Source organism: Piliocolobus tephrosceles, chromosome 5, assembly GCF_002776525.5.
Source record: "Piliocolobus tephrosceles isolate RC106 chromosome 5, ASM277652v3, whole genome shotgun sequence".
NCBI classification, from domain to species: domain Eukaryota; kingdom Metazoa; phylum Chordata; class Mammalia; order Primates; family Cercopithecidae; genus Piliocolobus; species Piliocolobus tephrosceles.
Window position 1 is genome coordinate 64,401,135 of NC_045438.1, and position 19,742 is coordinate 64,420,876.

Genomic DNA, 19,742 nt, shown 5'->3' on the forward strand with positions numbered 1-19,742 from the left:
GTATCTGGGGAAGAGGGTGAAAGATAGGAAAGAATGGTGACAAATAAACAAACAAATTTCTCCCTATGGCCGGCAAGCACCTGAAGCATGGACTCTGGTGCCCTTTCAACCTTCCCCAACCCCAAGAAGATGTCCCTCTGTTCTCCCCAGATCCTTATTTCCACGTCCACAATGGCATTTGATTCTGCTTTATATTGCAGGACTCTGAGTCCAGATCTCATCTTCCTGCTAGATAGGCCTGGGGGTCCCCAGCAGAGCCTGAAACACAGCAAATATGCAGTAAATACATACTGACTTGAATTCTATGCAACACGACAGAACAAATTGTCTGCTTACCAAGAGTAGGAGATCTTTGGAAACCACAAATGTGAGAGTTGAACTCTTCTGCAAGATCTAATTTAGTAGCTGGTTTCCTGCCTTTTGAAGGTTTAGCATAATGGGGACAGATTGTTTACTTTTGTTGAGTAGCTTCTTTCATATACAGATGGCAGGGGGTGGAAGATGAGAACGGACATTTATTCTTGAGGTTTACTGTTTCCTTCCTTGGCTGGTGGTCTTTGAGCAGGCACCAGAACACCCTCCCAGTAATAGTCACTCAGTGTTCCGTTACGGTTGAACCTGTACACTCAGCATTGAGAAATCAAACGTGCTTCCTTGCCCAGCTACACATTTATCTAATAGAATAACATTACAGAGAATAACTATATGGAGAATGTCTATCTTTATGAAAGATCATTTATTTTTAAAAGGGAACAGGGTTCATCAAGAGGCATGAGTTTCATTACATGGACCCATCCATTTAGTCAGTTGGCAGATAGTACCGAGCTCCCCTGTTTGTAATGCAGTGAGGTGCACAGGGCCCAGGTCACTTGTTCAGAGCCACACACACAGCAAGATAGCAGCAGGGAGGAAACTGAGAGCGGGTCTTCTCATCCTCGGCTCTTTGCTTTTCCTCTCCAGTCCTGCTGTCCATAAGGCCTGTTATCCAGCACTGGCTGGGTGGGGTGTGCGTCCCTGTTTCTCAGCTCAGAGGGCAGACTGCACACAATAGATGTCCACAAGGGGCTTGTGATACACCTGTGTTTCTTCTAGCAAAGATGTGAAAGAACAGAACAAACCCCAGCCCTCATTTAGCAAAATCAAGGAGGAAATTACACTCTAGGAAGATCAATTCTCTTCTCCTCCTGGGTTTCCTGCCTTTCCCACTCGGGATGTTTTCCCCATGTCCTTGTGCTCTGGCTACATCGGGGCTGGAGGACAACCACGGGGCAGGCAGAGCCCATCATTCCAGCTGCCTGGAGAATTTCCTCATTTCTACAAAACCCACACGAGTACCTACTCCACCAGACAGTGTCAGAGTTTGATCTGTTGTTTGAATTAGTATGTGGAATGATGGTAGAAAAAGAAAAGAAAGGGGAAGTTCTTGATTAGTGGGTAAAGAGTTTCAGTTTTACAAGACAAGTTATGGAGATAGATGCTGGTGATGGTTATGCAACATTTTAAATGTATTTAATATCACTGAGCTATATGCTTAGAAATCGTAAAGATGGTAATTTTTTTTTTTTTTTTTTGAGACAAGGTTTTGTTCTGTCACCTAGGCTGGTGTACAGTGGCAAGATCTCAGCTCACTGCAACCTCCACCTCCTGGGTTCACGTGATTCTCCTGCCTTAGCCTCCCACGTAGCTGGGATTACAGGCGCCCACTACCGCGCCTGGCTAATTTTTATATTTTTAGTAGAGACGGGGTTTTGCCATGTTGGCCAGGCTGGTCTCAAACTCCTCAGCTCAAGCAATTCACCTGCCTCAGCCTCTCAAAGTGCTGGGATTACAGGAGTGAGCCACTGTGTCCAGCCAAGATTTTATGTGATATGTATTTTACCACAATTTAAAAAATGAAGGAAAAAAAAACAGAGCTGGAATCCCCTCTCCCACAAAAACAGAAAGAAAGGAAAGGAATGAAGGGAGGTGAGTTCCTGCAGATGCCTTTGCACCTGCTTGTGTCCCAGTGCAGGCCACATGACTGGAGCATTGTGGAGCTGTGTTTGTTTTGTCACAACCAAGGGCCACATGGACAAATGAGTTGTCTCATTCTCAAGCTGAGCATTAGAAAGGGGGTCATTTGGAAGGAGAATAAACTATTGACAAGCTCTGGTCTTAAGAATACTTGCAGAATGTTTTGATGAAAAGGTTGAAGAAGAGTGTTGAGGCCAAGTGCGGTGACTCATGCCTGTAATCCCAGCACTTTGTGAGGCCGAGGCAGGTGGATTGCTTGAGGCCAGGAGTTCAAGACCAGCCTGGCCAACATGGTGAAACCCCGTCTCTACTAAAAACACAAAACTTAGCTGGGTGTGATGGTGGATGCCTGTAATCCCAGCTACTCAGGAGGCTGAGGCAGGAGAACCACTTGAACCCAGGAGGTGGAGGTTGCAGTGAGCCAAGATCGTGCCACTGCACTCCAGCCTAGGTGACAGAGCATGATTCCTTCTCAAAAACAACAACAACAACAAACTAAAAAGCGTCCACAAGTTTTGTAGAAAATACAAAAGCCTTCATATTTTTCCTGACACTTAGGGCCATAGAGGCCAAGCTAGAACCCTTACACCATGGAATAAGAGTGTTCTCCAGGGCAGGATTCCTCATTCTAATTCTCCCTGTGTGCCTATGTAAGTTCATTTAGGAAAAGCTTTATTATATTTTCAGTGATATCTTTCATTAAATTATGATATCTGTACCTATTTTAAAATATTGAACTAAAAGGGAACAATATAATCTCTTTTTTAAAGAAAGGGCCTCCAGAGAAAAGCCTGCATTTCATAGAATTTAAAATGGATTCTCTACTATGTCTAGCAATTGATTGGATCCCTTTGCATTGTAAGGCTCAGGTTCTCTTTCATGTCCTGTAGATACTGAGGAAGTTATTTACGCAATAACTATTAACCAGTGAATGAATGTTCCAATTAAGTTGTTTTAATTGCCCAAGTTATCCTCAGTATGAACTATTATAATATTGAGTCATATTGACCCCTTTGATAAAATTTTGGTAGAAAGTAACTGTATTCAAACAAACAAACAAAAAGAAGTGAACACTCTTCTTGCCTAAATCACAAATTATTTTGTGGATTAAAGATGCCAGCACCTGAGACTTGAGGAGCAGAATGATGCTGGCAGTAAACCCTTTATAGACTTTCTACTGTTTGGGGATGTGGAGGAGAAAAACAGCCTGAAAAAAAGAGGTCAAATGGACTCCTTCTTCCTAGAAGGCTGACCCCAGGAATCCTCTGAAAGACACCCCTACCTCTACCCTATGCCCTCTCTTCAAATGACAAAATCTACTGGAAACCTCCTGTGTTCCAAGAGGCGAACAGTCCTTCATATGGCACCCCCACTCCTCAATTCTCCGTTAGCCATTAGAACTGGCCAGATGGCAGGGGGTCTCCCGGCCTCTCTGTCAAACAGTTGTGTCTGTGTCCACTGCAGAAGACGTTCTGTGTTTCTGGTGAACCTGTCCAAAGAGGCTCCTGCCTCTGACAGAAGAGTAGGTCCGGGGGATGGGCCAGGCATCTAAGTAGATCCAAGGGGTTGGAAACCAAGTTCTCTGATTTACACCTCAGAACAGTGGAAGCACAAGGACTGGTGGAAACAAAGGGACAGGGTATGTGAGATGCAGCTATTCGAGGCCTCCAGGACCTACACTGATTGTGTTAGAGACCCCTTTTGGTTGTTCCCCTGGACCGCAACCCTGAGCCCCCGTGGCAGACCCTAAGGTACTACTATCTGCAGACTACCCCACCATTATCTGTTGTCCATGCATGAGAACTAGGGTTAGAATGGCAAACCATGCCAAGAGGCGCTGAAGCAGCTTGGGAAACCAGTAGGCTTCTAAGATGAACTTCATGAACTCTCTCCTAATAGTGGGTGCTTTCTGGGTTTCATTCATAAGCAACAAATCCTTTGCTAAAAAAACTACAACAAACAAACATAAACTCCCTGGCAGAGAAGTGGGCAGATATTCTGTACCAGATATATCCTAGCTACTGCTGAGTTAATAATGACAACTTCCAATCTGGACATGCAGAATCAAGAGGAATGAAATAGCTTCCCTTTTTCTGTCCACATCAGTTATCTTTTGCTGTGTAATAAATTACCCCCAACACTTAGGGGCTTAAAATAACATTTATGGTCTCACAGCTTCTGTGGGTCAGGGGGCCAGGTGCAGCCTGGACCACAGACCCTCTGGTTCTGAATCTCTCACAAGGCTGCATCTCAGACCTCAACTAGGGTAGGATCCACTTTTCCAGCTTTTTCACACGGTTGTCAGCAGGACTCAGTTTCCCTTGAGCTGTTGGTTTGTTGCCAGATGGGTCCCTTTGCAGAGCATCTCACAGCACAGCAACTTGCTCCACTAGAGTGAGCAATGCTAGGAGTGCTATGAACCTCTCTCAAAGTTGAGCTGTCCATTTAGAAAGGAAACTTACGAGGTGTCCTCTATTCCAGGAACTTCAGCATTTTTCTGATTAAAGACCACTTTTAATTTCCCCAAGGTTCTACAAAAGACCAAAAAAGTGTGGGGGCTGTGGAGGAAACAGCGTGACCACAGGAAGTCCCACCCACTTCACCTCCCCCAGGTCTCGGGAATTCTCATAAGCTTGGCGTGGAGGTTTGGCAAAGCTGCAAGATCGTACGGAGGGTGGTATGGAACCTGCTGTCCTCCTGAGAGCACAGAAAGGGCACTCATTATCCCAAACAGATGACTTTGGTCAAAAACGCCTTTGGTCAAAATTTCCAAAGGAGGAAATCAACGCCTAGGCTTAGAACAAAGTCTAAAGCAAACCGGAAACATCTGAGAGGATTAAAGAAGTTCAGGTGTCAGGCATTAAAATTATGGTTGGTTGCTGCGCCTCTCATTAGGGGAGAAAAAAATAGAAATGTACTTAAATGGACCAGAGGGGGGTCATAAGGTTGATTCTCAGGGCTGAGTGATCTGAACTGCAGAGACAACCTTAGAGAGAAAATCCATACTGGCCAGAGACCAAGTTAATGGAAAATTTAATTGAAGCGAATGAATGCTCAGCCTCATAGGTAGTACGGCCCTGTGCCCTTTGAACCAGAAACGCTGGGCCAGGAGGCCACAGAGGGCCCTAAGGGAAAACTCCCTTATCTGCAAGAACAAGGGGCGGGACTGAGTTTGAGAAAAGAAAATCTGCAAACCTCCACGGGAGCCTCAGTGAAAGGCTGCATGCAGGGGAGGAAACCTTCCGCTTCGGTCACCAGGAAGTCCCTTAGAGATTCACAGCAGAAGGCCCCTCTGCATCCCACAGCACCAAGCACGTGCTGGAAACCGGCGGTCCCCCAGAGGAGAGCGGGAGAGGCTGCCGGGTGGCAGAGACGCAACCACCAAGGTAGGCACGGAAGCACCTGTGTCTGGGCTCTGAGTAAAAGAGGTGCAGCTGGCATAAGCACCTGCTACTGCTTCCTGCGCCTTCTCCCGCCTGCCCCTCTCCTTGCAGGTCTCCTTCTCCTGAACTCTCTAGGTGATGGCATCTGGCTAAGCAAAGAGGGGTAGCTGCTCCACAGCTCTACAAATCTGCCAGCTGCACTCCTGCCTTTTCCGGTCTGGGTTTCAGGGCTGGGGATCTCTGATGCTGCCGTCTCTGTCAGCAAGCCGAGCCAAACCGTTCACACGCGGAGCCCACAGGACACTGACCATAGCCTGGGCAGGGTGTGTGTGGCCGGCAGGGCTGGGCAGACCTGCAAAGGGGTCAGGCGATCGATCCTGAGCAAGGCCAGGGCTCCCAGTCTGGAGGAAGGTGGCCGTGCTGATTGTGGCAAGTACTCACTCTGCAGCTGCTCCCTCAACTGGGAAGACTGATATGGGAAGTGGCGGGTGAGAGAGAGAGAGAAAGACAGACAGAACTGTTTAGCAATGACAAAGAATAGTGTCTAAGACTAGATGTTTTGGTTCTTATTGCCTGAACAGGTATTATGTGAGACTAATTTTACATAGTGGAATTGTTGTGTTTCAGGACTTCATTTGGTTAGCGAATCCAAGTGAAATGCCAGTTTAATTTTTAAAAATAAAATCAATAGTCCGAGCCCACTGGGCTGTAAGTAGTTAGGTCTTATGTCCTAAGTGAGGAGAGAGCTGACACTTGGTCAGGAGCATCTATAGTTTTATACACAAGGTCTGTTTTCCCGCTCCCTGCCACTCTGCTTTGGGACTTTCTCTTTCTCTCTCTGGCTCGTGGCTTTCTCCTGCACCTCTTTCTCTTTCTGCTTCTCTCTTTGGAGGTTCTCTGTATTCCAGGGGCTCACACCTGACCCTCCGGGACTGCAGCAGAAATGGGCTGCACCGGAGTGTCCTGGAAGCCATGAATACAGGGGCATTCCCCAACCCCATCTCTACCCCAGGCTTCAGCAGTGGGCAGGGAGCCAGGGAGGAATCCACACACTCTGGACTCAGAACCCTGAAGCTTTGTTCCCTAAACCAGAAGACTTAGGCACAGTTCAGATTCTTCTGCAAACAGGTATCCCTTGAGGCTTGACTGGGTTTACACGCCTTTAGAGTGTTCTTTGGCCTCACTAATAGGCAGGCTTTATACACAGTGGCTGGAGGGAACCATAGTCCACAAGCAGGTTTAGAGATGGTGAAAAAGGACCATCAGTCTGTCCTGAAAGCTCCCAAGACACTAAACCTTAAAAATGTGGCAGATTTCTTTGATCGGGCCACATGTGCGTTTTCCTTTCTATTTAAGCATGCTCTTGTGACTGTGCAAAAGGCAGATTATTCTTTTTTTCTGGAGGAGAAGATTTAATTATTCTTAAATGGCAACATTAGTCTCTTGGCTGGACACAGAGGGTTACAGAAGTGTGTAAAAAGTCACTCATTTACCTTGCTTTGTTTAGCTGGCATTCTCCACTGCAATGAAATGGCCTCACATAGGCTGGGTTGGAGCCTCTTGTTGATGAGTGGTGCCAGGGTGACAAGACAGCTTCTTTCAGGTGGAAAAGGATTTTGTACAGACACAGGAGGAAAAGACCACGAGTGCCTTCACCTGTGACTGCGGTCTGCCAGGAGTCTGTGTGCGGGAGTTAGATCCTCCAACAGGTCGGCTGGCCCCATCTTGTGTTTGCTCACCAGTCAGCCACAAAGGCGCTTGAAAAGTGGGGGTTCCCTCTCCAAGTACAGACTTGGTCCTTTCTCTTTACCAACTTTAAATATTGGATTTAGGTAACAAACATATGTCACAGTTCAGTTGAATTCTTAAGCTCCTTGAAGTTCTGCATACCTAGAATTCATCTGCCTGCATGTTGGATGACCTAACATGTTGGATAGTATAAAGAGTATATGTTCAGCAGTCATGTGTTTTAACTGAAGCAAGAGGGATTTAGGCTAGATGTAAGGAGGAAATTTTAGGCAACGAGATTCATAGCACAATGGCCTCACTCTGAAGGAGATTGTAAAATCTCTTTGGGGAAGCTTTCAAATAGGAGACTCAGTTATCTACTGTCGTTTCTTTTCTAGACAACACCCTGCCTGAAGAGATAGGTTGGGGCTAGCTCAATGCATTCCAAATATTAATTTACTACCTTCACAATTTCTCCTGTGTCTGAGTAACACTTACAGAACTGTCTACTCAAGATATTCCTTTACGTTAACTCTTTTAACCTTAGCCATTAGTCAGCTTAAGCGATCATCCTATGTCAGTGAAATCATTGTTTGATGTGCTAATTGTATGTCGTGGATGTACACTGAAATACATGACAGTAAAAAACCATTTACTGGTTATTGTAGGCTGAATTGTATATGTTCAAATTCTAGGGTATCTGGAATCTTTTTTGGATATGGGATCTTATTTGGAAATAGGATCTTTGCAGATGTACTCAAGTTAAAGGGAAGTCATACTGAATTAGGGCTCTAATCCCATGACTGGTGTCTTTTTAGAAGAAGGAAATTTGGACACAGATTGTGACACACAGGGAGAACACCACACTGGAGTCTGTGGCCACAGACACAGTGCTCCATCACAGTGGAGACTGGAGCACTGTGTCTCCAGCCAAGGAACTCCAAAGATTGTTGGCCACCAGCGGAGGCTAGAGAGAGGCCAGGAGGGATTCTCCCCTAGAGTCCTGAGAGGGAGCCGGGTCCTGTGGACACCTTGATTTCAGACTGGTAGACTCCAGAACTATGGCAGAATAAATTTCTGTTGTTTTAAACCATCCGGTTTGTTAGTTTCTGCAATCCTAGGAAGTGAATACATCCATGTGGTTCCCTGTCCTGCCGGTGGGACGCATTTAACATTTAGGGAAATGCTGGGCTGGGTGCTTGTGAATGTCCTTTTCCTTCCTGCTACCGAATGATGAGGGCCATCAATGCATCTGTCACTTTTACGCTTAGCCATGATGTGTCAGAAAACCCCTCTATAGAAAAGTGAGGAACATGCAGTTTCAGTCGGGTTTGAACAGATCCATTTTATCAATTCTGGAAGCCACTGCAGTGTGTGCATCTGAACGTGCTGTTCACTCGCAGCCACTTTGCAGAGCCGCATCTGGGGCTTGGTGATTTGTCTTGACAGTCGTCCATCTGGGCAGACTTTGGAACCACCAGCACATCCTTTGCCTGGGTAGAAGGTATTGCTTGATGCCCTCCGAAGCCTGTTTTCCCTTCTGATTAATTCATTTGGATCATAGCCCAGAGGTTAGCTTTTATTACCTTTGGTCTCACCCATGGGCATCAGTAGTTTATTTATTTATTTTTATTTATTTATTTATTTATTTATTTTTGAGATGGAGTTTTGCTCTTGTTGCCCAGGCTGAAGTACAGTGGCGTGATCTTGGCTCACTGCAACCTTCACCTCCTGGGTTCAAGGGATTCTCCTGCCTCAGCCTCCCAAGTAGCTGGGATTACAGGTGCCTGCCACAACGCTCAGCTAATTTTGTATTTTTAGTAGAGATGGTTTTCACCATGTTGGCCAGACTGGTCTCGAACTCCTGACCTCCGGTGATCTGCCCACCTTGGCCTCCCAAAGTGCTGGTATTACAGGTGTGAGCCACCATGCCTGGCCACCGTCAGCAGTTTTTAAACCCATTCAGTGCATGTTCCCTTGTTCCCCATTCCCACACTTTGCGTATAAGGGATCTGCCATCTGCATTTGTATTTTCCAACTATAGTGCCAATCAGTGAATTATCTGCATTCTCTACCTTAGACTATCAGAACTATGTAGGCATATTTAATTTCGACTTAAAGTGTTTCATAAACAGGATACTGTTTTTGTTGAATCTTTTTTCATTGTTTATCACAAATCTACATAAAGAATTTATATGTAAGCTCTTTATAATATCAATTTTAATGAGTCTTCTGTGTAACGGCAACCTTACAGCTACCATTGGCTCAAATGTTTACTCAATAAATATTTATCAAGCACTTCCTCTATTCCAGGCATCATGCCAGATACTGCATGTAGCTTCCTCACATATACCAAAGCACCTGACATGTGGGACACAAAAAGGATTGGTATCCCAGACTATGAGAACTTTCCAACGAAAGGAATGTAATGGCAGCCTTACTGCCTACTGGCTTTAGATTGTAGATAGTAGAAAGTCAATGCTCAGAACACATGAGTTTTCCTTTCCCTCACTCCATTCAGAAAGCAGCCTAGTATATAGCTCCATAGCCAGCTCCTTTTTAGAATCTGCCTTCTGATGGCTTCTGAACCAGAGGGAGGAGATGCAGTGAGACCATCAAGGCAAAGATGTAGCATTCCAGCATCCTGAAGACATCTCGCAGCACTTCATTAGCGGCACAGCATTTGGCACAGGGCATGCATACCCTTCGGCTGCTTAGGTTATGTGTGTCCTGGTGGCCAATGTGGTGTTTGTTACACCTCACTGCATATAATTCTTGAGAATATGTTCATAGCCTCATCTGAAAAGCACTGAACTTCTGCAAATGTCTTTTTTTTAGAAAAATCTTTATTGAGATATAATTCGTATATCATACAATCCACCATTTAAGGTCCCATTCAGTGACTTTTAGTATATAGCTATGCGCAGCTATCAGCACGGTCAATTGTAGAATACTTTTATCACCTCAAAGAAACCTCCCACATTCCCTTTAGCTATCACCCACCCCCATACCCCAACCCCAATCCCTAAGCAACCACGAATCTACTTTCTGTCTGTACAGATTTGCCTTTCCTGGACATTTTATATAAATAGAATCATTTGACATGTGGTGTTTTGTGGCTGGATTCTTTTACTTCGCATAGTGTTTCAAGGACCATTCACACTGTAAGTTATCAGTACTTCATTCCTTTTCATGCACAAATAATATTTTGTTGTATGGATATAAAACATTTTAAAAATTCATTCATTCATTGAAAGCCACTTGAGTTTCTTCCACTTTTTAGCTATTATGAATAGTGCTGCTGTAAACATTCATTCACAGATTTTTATGTAGACATTTGTTTTCATTTCTTTTTAGTACATACCTAGGAGTATAATTGCTGGTTCTTATGATAATTCTACTTTAAGCATTTGAGGAAGTACCAGGCTGTTTCCCAAAGCGTTTGAACCATTTTCTATTCCCACCAGCAGAGTGTGGGGGTTCTAATTTCTCTAGGGTATCACCAACACTTCTTATCTGACTCTTTGATTATCACCTTCCTAGTGGGTGTGAAGTGGTGACTCATTGTGGTTTTGATTTGATTCAACTCATGATGTGGATCAGCTTTCATGTGCCTACTGGCCACTTGTATATCTTTTTAAAGAAATGTTTATTCAAGTCCTTTATTCATTTTAAAATCAGGTTGTCTTTTTACTTTTTATTGAACTAGAATAATTCTTCTTTTTTTAATTTTTTTTTGAGACGAAGTCTCGCTCTGTCCCCCAGGCTGGAGTGCAGTGGCACCATCTCGGCTCACTGCAAGCTCCACCTCCCGGATTCATGCCATTCTCCTGCCTCAGCCTCCTGAGTAGCTGGGACTACAGGCGCCCACCACCATGCCCAGCTAATTTTTTGTATTTTTAGTAGAGATGGGGTTTCACCGTGTTAGCCAGGATGGTCTCGATCTCCTGACCTCGTGATCCACCTGCATCGGCCTCCCAAAGTGTTGGTATTACAGGCATGAGCCACCACACCCATCCAAGCTAGAATAATTCTTAATACAGTCTAGTCCCTTATACAGGTTGGTTGTGTAAGTCTAGTCCTTTTTACAAGATATACAAGTCCCTGATCAAGTATATAATTTTCAGGTATTTTCCCCCAATTTGTGAGTTGTCTTTTTACTTTCTTGATGGTGTTTTTGTTTGTTTGTTTGTTTTGAGACCGGGTCTTGCTCCATTGCCCAGGCTGGAGTGCAGTGGCGTGATCTTGGCTCACTGCAACCTGTGCCCCCCAGGTTCAAGCAATTCTCATGCCTCAGCCTCCCAAGTAGCTGAGATTACAGGCTCGCATCACCACGCCCAGCTAATTTTTGTATTTTTAGTACAGATGGGGTTTCACTATGTTGGCCAAGCTGGTGTCGAACTCCTCACGTGATCCACCCACCTCTGCCTCCCAAAGTGCTGGGATTACAGGCATGATCCACCGTGCCCAGTGCAAAAGTACAAAAGTTTTTCAATTTGATGAAGTCTAATTTATTTTATTATTTTATTGCTTGTGCTTTTGGTGTCAAATCTAAGAATATTTTGCCAAATCCAAGGTCACAAAGATTTACCCCCTATGTTTCTTTCTAAGAGTTTTATAGTTCTTGCTCTTAAATTTATGTTTTTTATTCATTTTGAGTTAATTTTTACATATGGTGTGAGTAAGGGTTTTGCTTTAGTCTTTTACATGTGGATATCCAGTTGTCCTAGCACTATTTGCTGAAAAGACTTCTTTCTTCCATTGAATGGTCTTGGCACCCTTGTGGAAATCAGCTGAATATATACACATGGATTTGTTTCTGGACTCTGAACTCTGTTTCATTCATCTGTATACCTATCCAAATGCCAGAACCACAGTTTCTTTTTTCCCTCTCCAATGGCATTGGCTTTATTTTTTTAAAACAATTTTTTAAATCAATGCGTAATAGATGTATGTAGTTTTAGGGTACATGTGATCTTTTGATACATTCATATAATTTGTAAAGATCAAATTAGTGTACTTGGGACATCCATCGCCTTAAATATTTGTCTTTATGGTATAACCATTTGAATTATTCTCTTCTAGCTATTTTGAAATGTTTAGTAGATTGTTGTAAACTGTAGTCATTCAAGTGATTTCTCAAACTCTAGGTCTTATTTCTTCTATAAAACCATATATTTGTACCTTTAATCAACTTCTCTTCATCCCCACTGACCTCTGCCCTTCCTGGCTTCTGGTAACCACCAATCTACTCCCTATCTTCATGAGATCCACTTTTTTAGCTCCCACATATCGGTGAGAACATGTGATATTTGTCTTTCTGTGCCTGGCTTATTTCATTTAACATCATGAGCTCCCACATTGTCTTGATTATTGTTGCTTTGTTCTAAATTTGGAATCAGGAAGTGTGAGCCGTCTACTTTGTTTTTGTTTTTCATGATGGCTTTGGCTATTCTGTGTCCCTTGCAATTCCATATGAGTTCTGGAATTAGCTTTTTATTTCCTAACAGAGAAATCAGTGAAGATTCTGACAGGGATTGTGCTGAATCTATAGATCAATTTGAGGGGAATTGCCACCCTGAAAATAAGCCTTCTGATCTATGAACATGAGACTTTTTTTTTCCATTTAGTTATATCTTCTTTAATTTCTTTCAACAATGTTTTGTAGTTTTCAGAGTTTGTTTGAACTTTTGTTATATTCCTTAGTATTTTATTTTATTCTTTTTCATACTATTATAAATGGAATTGTTCTCAATTTTATTTTCTAATTGTTAATTGCAAATGTGTAGAAATACAATTGATTTTTGCACATTGATCTTGTATCCTTCAACCTTGCTGAACTATTTATTAGTTCCAACAGTGTTTTAAGTGGATTCCTTAAGATTTCGTACACATCAGAGATAGTTTTACTTCTTCCTTCCTAATCTAGATGGCTTTTCTTTTCCTTAACCTAACTGCGCTGGCTGGAACCTCTAGTACAATGTTAATAGAAGTAGCTGGAATGGACCGTCTCTTTTTGTTTCTGATCTTGGGGGACAGCATCCAGTCTTTGACCATTAGCCATGATGTTACCTATAGGTTTTTTGCAGATACCCTTTGTCGGATTGAGGAAATTCCCTTCTATCCCTAGTTTGTTGAGTGATTTTATCATAAAAGCGTATTGGATTTTGTCAAATGTTGTCTGCATCTGTTAAGGTGATTGTGTGATCTCCGTTTTATTATTCTATCCATATGGTGTATTACATTAATTGATTTTTGAATGTTAAATCAGGCTTGCATTCCTGGGATAAATCCTAGTTGGTCATGTTGTATATGTCTTTTCATACATTGCCGGGTTCAGTTTTGCCAGTTTTTGTTGAGGATTTCTGCATTCGTATGAATAACAGATTTTGGTCTGTAGTTTTCTTATGATGTGTCTGTCTGGTTTTGGTATAAGGGTAATCCTGTCTTCGTAGAAGTATTTGCCATGGAAGTCGTGAAGTATTCCACCCCCTTCTATTTTTCGGAAGAATTTGTAAAGAATTAGTGTTATTTTTTCTTTAAATGTTTGGTAGAATTCAACCATGAAGTTATCCAGGCTTGGGCTTTCTTTGTGGGTAGTTTTCTGATTACTAATTCAATCCTTTTACTTCTTACAGGTCTACTTAGATTGTCTTTTTCTTCTTGAGTCAGTTTTAGTGGTTTGTTCATTTTATCTAAGTTATCTAATTTACTGGCATAAAATTGTTTATAGAACAGATGGTTCCCTACTTAAGATGATTTGACTTAATGATTTTTTCACTTTACGATGGTGTGAAAGTGATACACATTCAGTGAAAACCATACTTCAAGTATCTATACAACAATTCTGTTTTTCACTTTCAGTAAGTATTCAGTAAATTACATGAGCTATTCAATACTTTATCGTAAAATTGGCTTTGTGTTAGATGATTTTGTCCAACTGTAGGCTAATGTAAGTGTTCTGAGCATGTTTGAGGTCAGCTAGGCTAAGCTATAATGTGTGGTAGATTAGGTATGCTAAATACATTTTCAACTTATGATATTTTTAACTTATGATAAATTTGTTGGGATATAACCCTATTGTAAGCAAAGAGCATCCATCTGTATTTCTTAATCTTTTTCAATTTCTGTAAGGTTGGTAGTAATTTCAGGTTTTCATTTATGATTCTAGTAATTTGAATCCTCTCTCTTTCCTTCTTTATTTTTTATTTTTATTTTTTGTCAATCTAGCTAAAGGCTTGCAATTTTGTGGATTCTTTTTCCAAAGAACGAGCTTTTGGTTTTATTGATTTCTTCTATTGTTTTTTAAAATTCTCTATTGAAATAATTTTTGCTCAAATCTTTATTTCCTTCTTTGCTTTAAGTTTTTTTTTCCAGTGTCTTATGATAAATTAGGCTATTCATTTGAGATCTTTCTTCCTTTAACAGAAGTATTTACAGCTCTAAATTTACCTCTAACCACTACTTTAGCTGTATCCCATCTGCAAAGACTTTTATTTCCAGTCAAGCTCCACATCCATCCCCAACTAAGAGAAGATCTGCTAGCTCCCCTAATAAAATCAAGTCTTAATCTTCAATGCCTACATTATGGAAGAATCCATGCATGGAGAAGGCATCTGATCTTGTGGCCTCAAGTTTGTTTTTCATTGCCAAACATGGAGGATCCATTGGTTTTTGTTGCTGTTGTTTTGCTTTGTTTTTTTGCTGATTGCATTTTCTGTGGGCATACCAAGATCTGTTTTGATGGTGTCTAATATACAGATAATTATTGCTGGGGATAGGTAGACATGATCTTGTCCTGGTGGGAGGGACTAGAATAGTTTCCTTCTTTCTATCACCATAATTTCTCTGGACTTCCCCCACCCCCCCCAAAAAAAAACTCCATGTAAAAATAATAAAACAAACAAAAAACCCACCATTTGGCCACAGGTATAGCTCACAGGGAGTTCAACAGGCTCAATGTTGAGCTTTAAAAGTATAGGACTGTAATCCCAGCACTTTGGGAGGCCGAGGCAGATGGATCACTTGAGGTCAGGAGTTCGAGACCAGCGTGGCCAACATGGTGAAACCCCATCTCTACTAAAAATACAAAAAGTAGCCGGGCATGGTGGTTCCAGCTACTCTTGGGAGTCTGAGGCAAGAAAATCACTTAACCCCGAGAAGTGGTGGTTGCAGTGAGCCGAGATCGCACCACTGCACTCCAGCCTGGGTGACAGACTGATTGAAACTCCATCTCAAAAAAAAAATACAGTAAGTCCTAGTTTACCTAAGAGGCACTGATGATGAGGTTGGCAGACTTTCTAAGTCCTCTCCCCCACTGCACTCTAGCTTGGCTCTTTAGCTCTCCTGTGAAGGGTTTGGGAAGGATTGAGGGGCTGTCCAGATTGACACTTGCGTCGCTGCTTGTTAGCCATGGAGGAGGACGGCCTCCCTCATGTGTATCAGGACTAAAGGTGTGGGGAGAAAGCACCGTGGCACCTGGGCCACCACCCAGGCCACACAGTCGTCTCTCCTGACTCTGGAACATTGTGACTCTTGCTTGATCTCTCCCAGGAGTCCTGCGCCAGGTGAGGGGGGCTGTGCTGGTGGGCGAGCAAGAGCAGGGAGTACAGGGAGATTCTGAGAAGCCAGCAGAGACTGTGAGGGCAGAGCCACTGTGGAAGAAGGTCTTTGATCTGGGCTTATTCTTTTCTTTTTTCTTTTCTTGAGGTGGAGTTTCGCTCTGCAACCTCCGCCTCCCAGGTTCAAGCGATTCTCCTGCCTCAGCCTCCCGAGTAGCTGGGATTACAGGTGCCTGCCACCACATCTGGCTAATTTTTTGTATTTTTAATAGAGATGGAGTTTCATCATGTTGGCCAGACTGGTCTTGAACTCCTAACCTCAGGTGATCCACCTGTCTCGGCCTCCCAAAGTTTAGGGATTACAGGCGGGAGCCACCATACCTGGCCCGATATGGGCTTATTCTTAAATCATCAACTACCAAAATATCAATTTTCCTCTAAGCATGGAGAAGCATACCTCCTAATTCCTAATACAATATGCTCCTGTGGGCGAGGCGGCTCTCAGCCTGCTGACAGGTATGCTATTTGGAATTACGTTGTGGGATTAATTTCTCCTCTCTCCATCCTCACAGATACTGGGGACTGTGTTGGCAGGGCAGGGTTTGCCAAGACGGATGGTCTGGTAGCTCCTGAACCACTCTCTGATATCTGCTTCTCTGTACTGCTTTCTTGCTTAGCCAAGACAGTCACTACTGAAGAGTACCTGGTGAACCCTGTGGGCATGAACCGCTACGGTATGGACCCCTCCGCCTCCACCTTTAACCACAGGGGCTCCTTGCCCCCCTCCTCCTCGCTGTACTGCAAGAGGCAGAACTCTGGAGACAGCCACCTTGGGGGAGGTCCTGCTGCCACCGCTGGTGGTCCCCGCACCAGCCCCATGTCTTCTGGTGGCCCCTCGGCACCTGGGCTGAGGCCCCCAGCCTCCAGTCCCAAAAGAAATGCAACCTCTCTTGAAGGAAACAGATGTGGTAATGTAATGCATGCATCAGATTCCCGCTGACACAACATCCCTTGCCCTCACCCGGGGAGTACTGCACCTGGGGAAGGGGGAGTGTGGCTGTTTAAACACGGGACTGCTGGGAGATCAGAAATTTCCACAAGCCCTTTCATGGATTCTTGAGGTTCTCAAAAACAGCCAAACTCAACCTTTGGTAAGCAAAGAAAACCATGTATTAGGGTAGGCTAGGCTACCTAGACTCCAAAATGTACATAGGCTCAAATACCATAGAAATTTTTGTTCAAGAGCCAAAGGCGAATGTTCCTGATTCATGGATGCATCTCAATTTAGGGACACAGGCTCCATCTATTTTGTGGCTCTGCCACCCTCTACAGCCTTCAGGCTCCATGCATTTGGGGACTAGAAAGGGAAAGAAGGGATGGAGAAGGTACAAGCGCTTCCCTGCAGTCTGAGAGTGATGCTCATGACTTCCACTCACATCTCATTAGCAAAAGCTGGTCATTTTGCCACACTTAACTATAAGGGACCCTGGGAGCTGTAGGTTAGCTCTGCCCAGGAAAAAGGAGAACCAGACCTTGGTAAAGAATTGTCTCTTGCATAGCAGGTGTCACTTTCAGCATACTAATACGTGGGCAGAGGCAGAGGTAGGCAGAATTCCCCCAATGCTGGTTGTAATGCCACTTTTGTCTTATCCACTAAAGAAAGCTTGTTGGACTGCGATCTACAGAAGCACTATAAAGGATAAAGGATTAAAGTAATAGCTTGAAGGCCCTTCTGATTGATGTTTTAAAAAATAATTTTCAAGCTTCAGTATTTTGATAGTGCATAAAGGCCATAGAGTATAGTAGATAATCACTGGGACTTCAGCCAGACAACCAGGGCTGAGATGCTGGATCTGCTGCTTCCTGCCTACCTTTTGCAAGTCTTAACTTACCTGTGCTTCGGTTTTCTCACCTATAAAATTGCAACAATAATAATGGCAGCCCCTGCCTCATAGGATTGTTGGGAGGATTAAATGAGTTCATACATGCATTTAGTATGAGGACTAGGTTGTAATAAGAGCTCAATAAATGTTAGTAGTTACAGCATAGATCTTTTTAACACATCCCTTAATAGATCACAGCCCGTCAGCTCCACAGCTGAGAACTGCTGAAGAAAGAAGGCCCCAGGCCAAGGAGTCTGGGAGTCTTCATCTTGCCACCCTGTAGCCCCTCAGTGGGCAGGCTTTCTTCTGTGGCAAGCCACATTTCTCCCCTGAACCCAGGACCCTTCCACCAGTGACCCCAACAAGCTGCACACATGAGCTATTTTGTATGATTCAAGACCCTCCACACATTCCCTTCCAAGAGCCTCATCCAACCCAGATGAGCGTGGCCCTGACCAGCTTCCCCTGGCCAAGGAGGTGAGAAGGGGCCCCTTGCTGGAGAGCTGTTGAGGGGTAAAGCACAGATTCTGTCTCCACGGCAGCTCTTGCCAAATGTAGAGATACCCTGCAGGCCACTTTCCAACACTATCACACAGGACCATAAGCCAGGCAGACTAAGTGAGCAGAGCCCTGTTTTCCAAAGGAGAGCAACATTGTTCCATCTGATTTCTAAGAACAAGAGAAAGGGACATGATCTGGCACAAACCAATGCTGTAAAGTAAACCAGGGGCAGCCTTGATTTCATAGGTTTGTCCCCAGTGTTAGCATAATATCTGGCATGTGGTAGGTGTTCAATAAACATGCATCATGTCTGTGCCCTTATGGTGTCCCCTTGTCTTGTCAAAACACTCATCCTTATGTCCCTCTGGCATTTAAATGTCTCTTTCTCTCTCCTCTTCTCCTCAGCCCAATTCCCCTTTTCTTAGGGTGGTGATCACAGGACACCATGCTGATTGAATTGACTCATAATCCCAGAGTGTCCCACTTTTTAAAAAGGAGATATTTACTCTCTCCCACACACGTTGGTACAATTTCAGTCCTATGTCTTAAATGCAGGATTTCCAGCAGTAAGAGGGAGGCATGATTTGGTTGGAGAGAACTATCACTCACTCGACAACAGTCTGCGCTGTTCAGTCCAACTGGTGACCCAGGGCCAGGGAATCCAGGGCTCTTCAGATGGCCTCAGCATAGCTTCTTTCCCCCAGCCCCTCATGCCTCCTTCCAGTTGAGCCCTAGGATGTCCTCCTGTCCTTTACTTTCATCCCCATCCCAGCCCTTTGTTCTCCTGTGTATGAGTCTGTTCTCACGCTGCTAATAAAGACATACCTGAGACTGGGTAATTTGTACAGGAAAGAGGTTTAATGGACTTATAGTTCCACATGGCTGGGAAGGCCTCACAATCATGGCAGAAGGCAAGGAGGAGCAAAGCCAAGTCTTACATGGTGACAGGTAAGAGGGCTTGTGCAGGGGAACTCCCCTTTATAAGACCGTCAGATGTCATGAGACTTACTCACTACCACAGGAACAGTATGGGGAAAACCGACACCATGATTCAATTATCTCCACCTGGCTCCATCCTTGACACATGGGGATTATTACAGTTCAAGGTGAGATTTGGATGGGGACACAGAGCTAACTCATATCATCCTGGAATCAGGCCCTGACAGTCTGAGTAATCTTGCCAGACAACTGGCCAAGGGGCAGCCCAGACCCTTCCTCAGGCTCTAGCCCTGAGAAGGCCCCTCTGCTGGAGCCTAGTTGCACCCCAGGAGAGGTCCCCTAGCTCAGACCCTTCTGCCTCTCAGGGTCTGGGATGAGATCAGAGAAACAGAGTCCACCAGTGCCTGCTGCCTTTCATCCCAAGAACATCAATAACTGTACCCTGAATACTGGCTGTCTTTTTAATAACTTAGAGGTATTAGAACCAGCCAGGCATGGTGGCTCATGCTTGTAATCCCACCACTTTGGGAGGCCAAGGTGGGCGGATCACTTGAGGTCAGGAGTTCGAGACCAGCCTGACCAACATGGTGAAACCCTGTCTCTACTAAATATACAAAAATGAGCCGGGCGTGGTGGTGCATGCCTGTAATACCAGTTACTTGGGAGGCTGAGGCAAGAGAATCACTTGAACCTGGGAGGTGGAGGTTGCAGTGAGCAGAGATTGCGCCACTGCA

The 19,742-nt window shown here is 44.0% G+C and overlaps 1 protein-coding gene across 11 annotated transcripts in view; it reads left to right on the plus strand.

Annotated features, from left to right (window-relative positions):
- The window catches only part of SCML4 (Scm polycomb group protein like 4), a 121,657-nt gene that overhangs the window by 87,822 nt on the left and 14,093 nt on the right, over nt 1–19,742 (plus strand). For 8 of the 11 annotated variants that reach the window (XM_023205951.2, XM_023205956.2, XM_023205950.2 and 5 more), the window contains one exon: nt 16,363–16,653. In XM_023205951.2, the coding sequence (XP_023061719.1) occupies nt 16,363–16,653 (291 nt within the window). Of the gene's footprint in view, nt 1–4,570; nt 5,400–10,184; nt 10,289–16,362; nt 16,654–19,742 lie in introns of those variants that run through there. The other 3 variants (XM_023205961.2, XM_023205960.3, XM_023205955.2) reach the window with 3 other exon arrangements.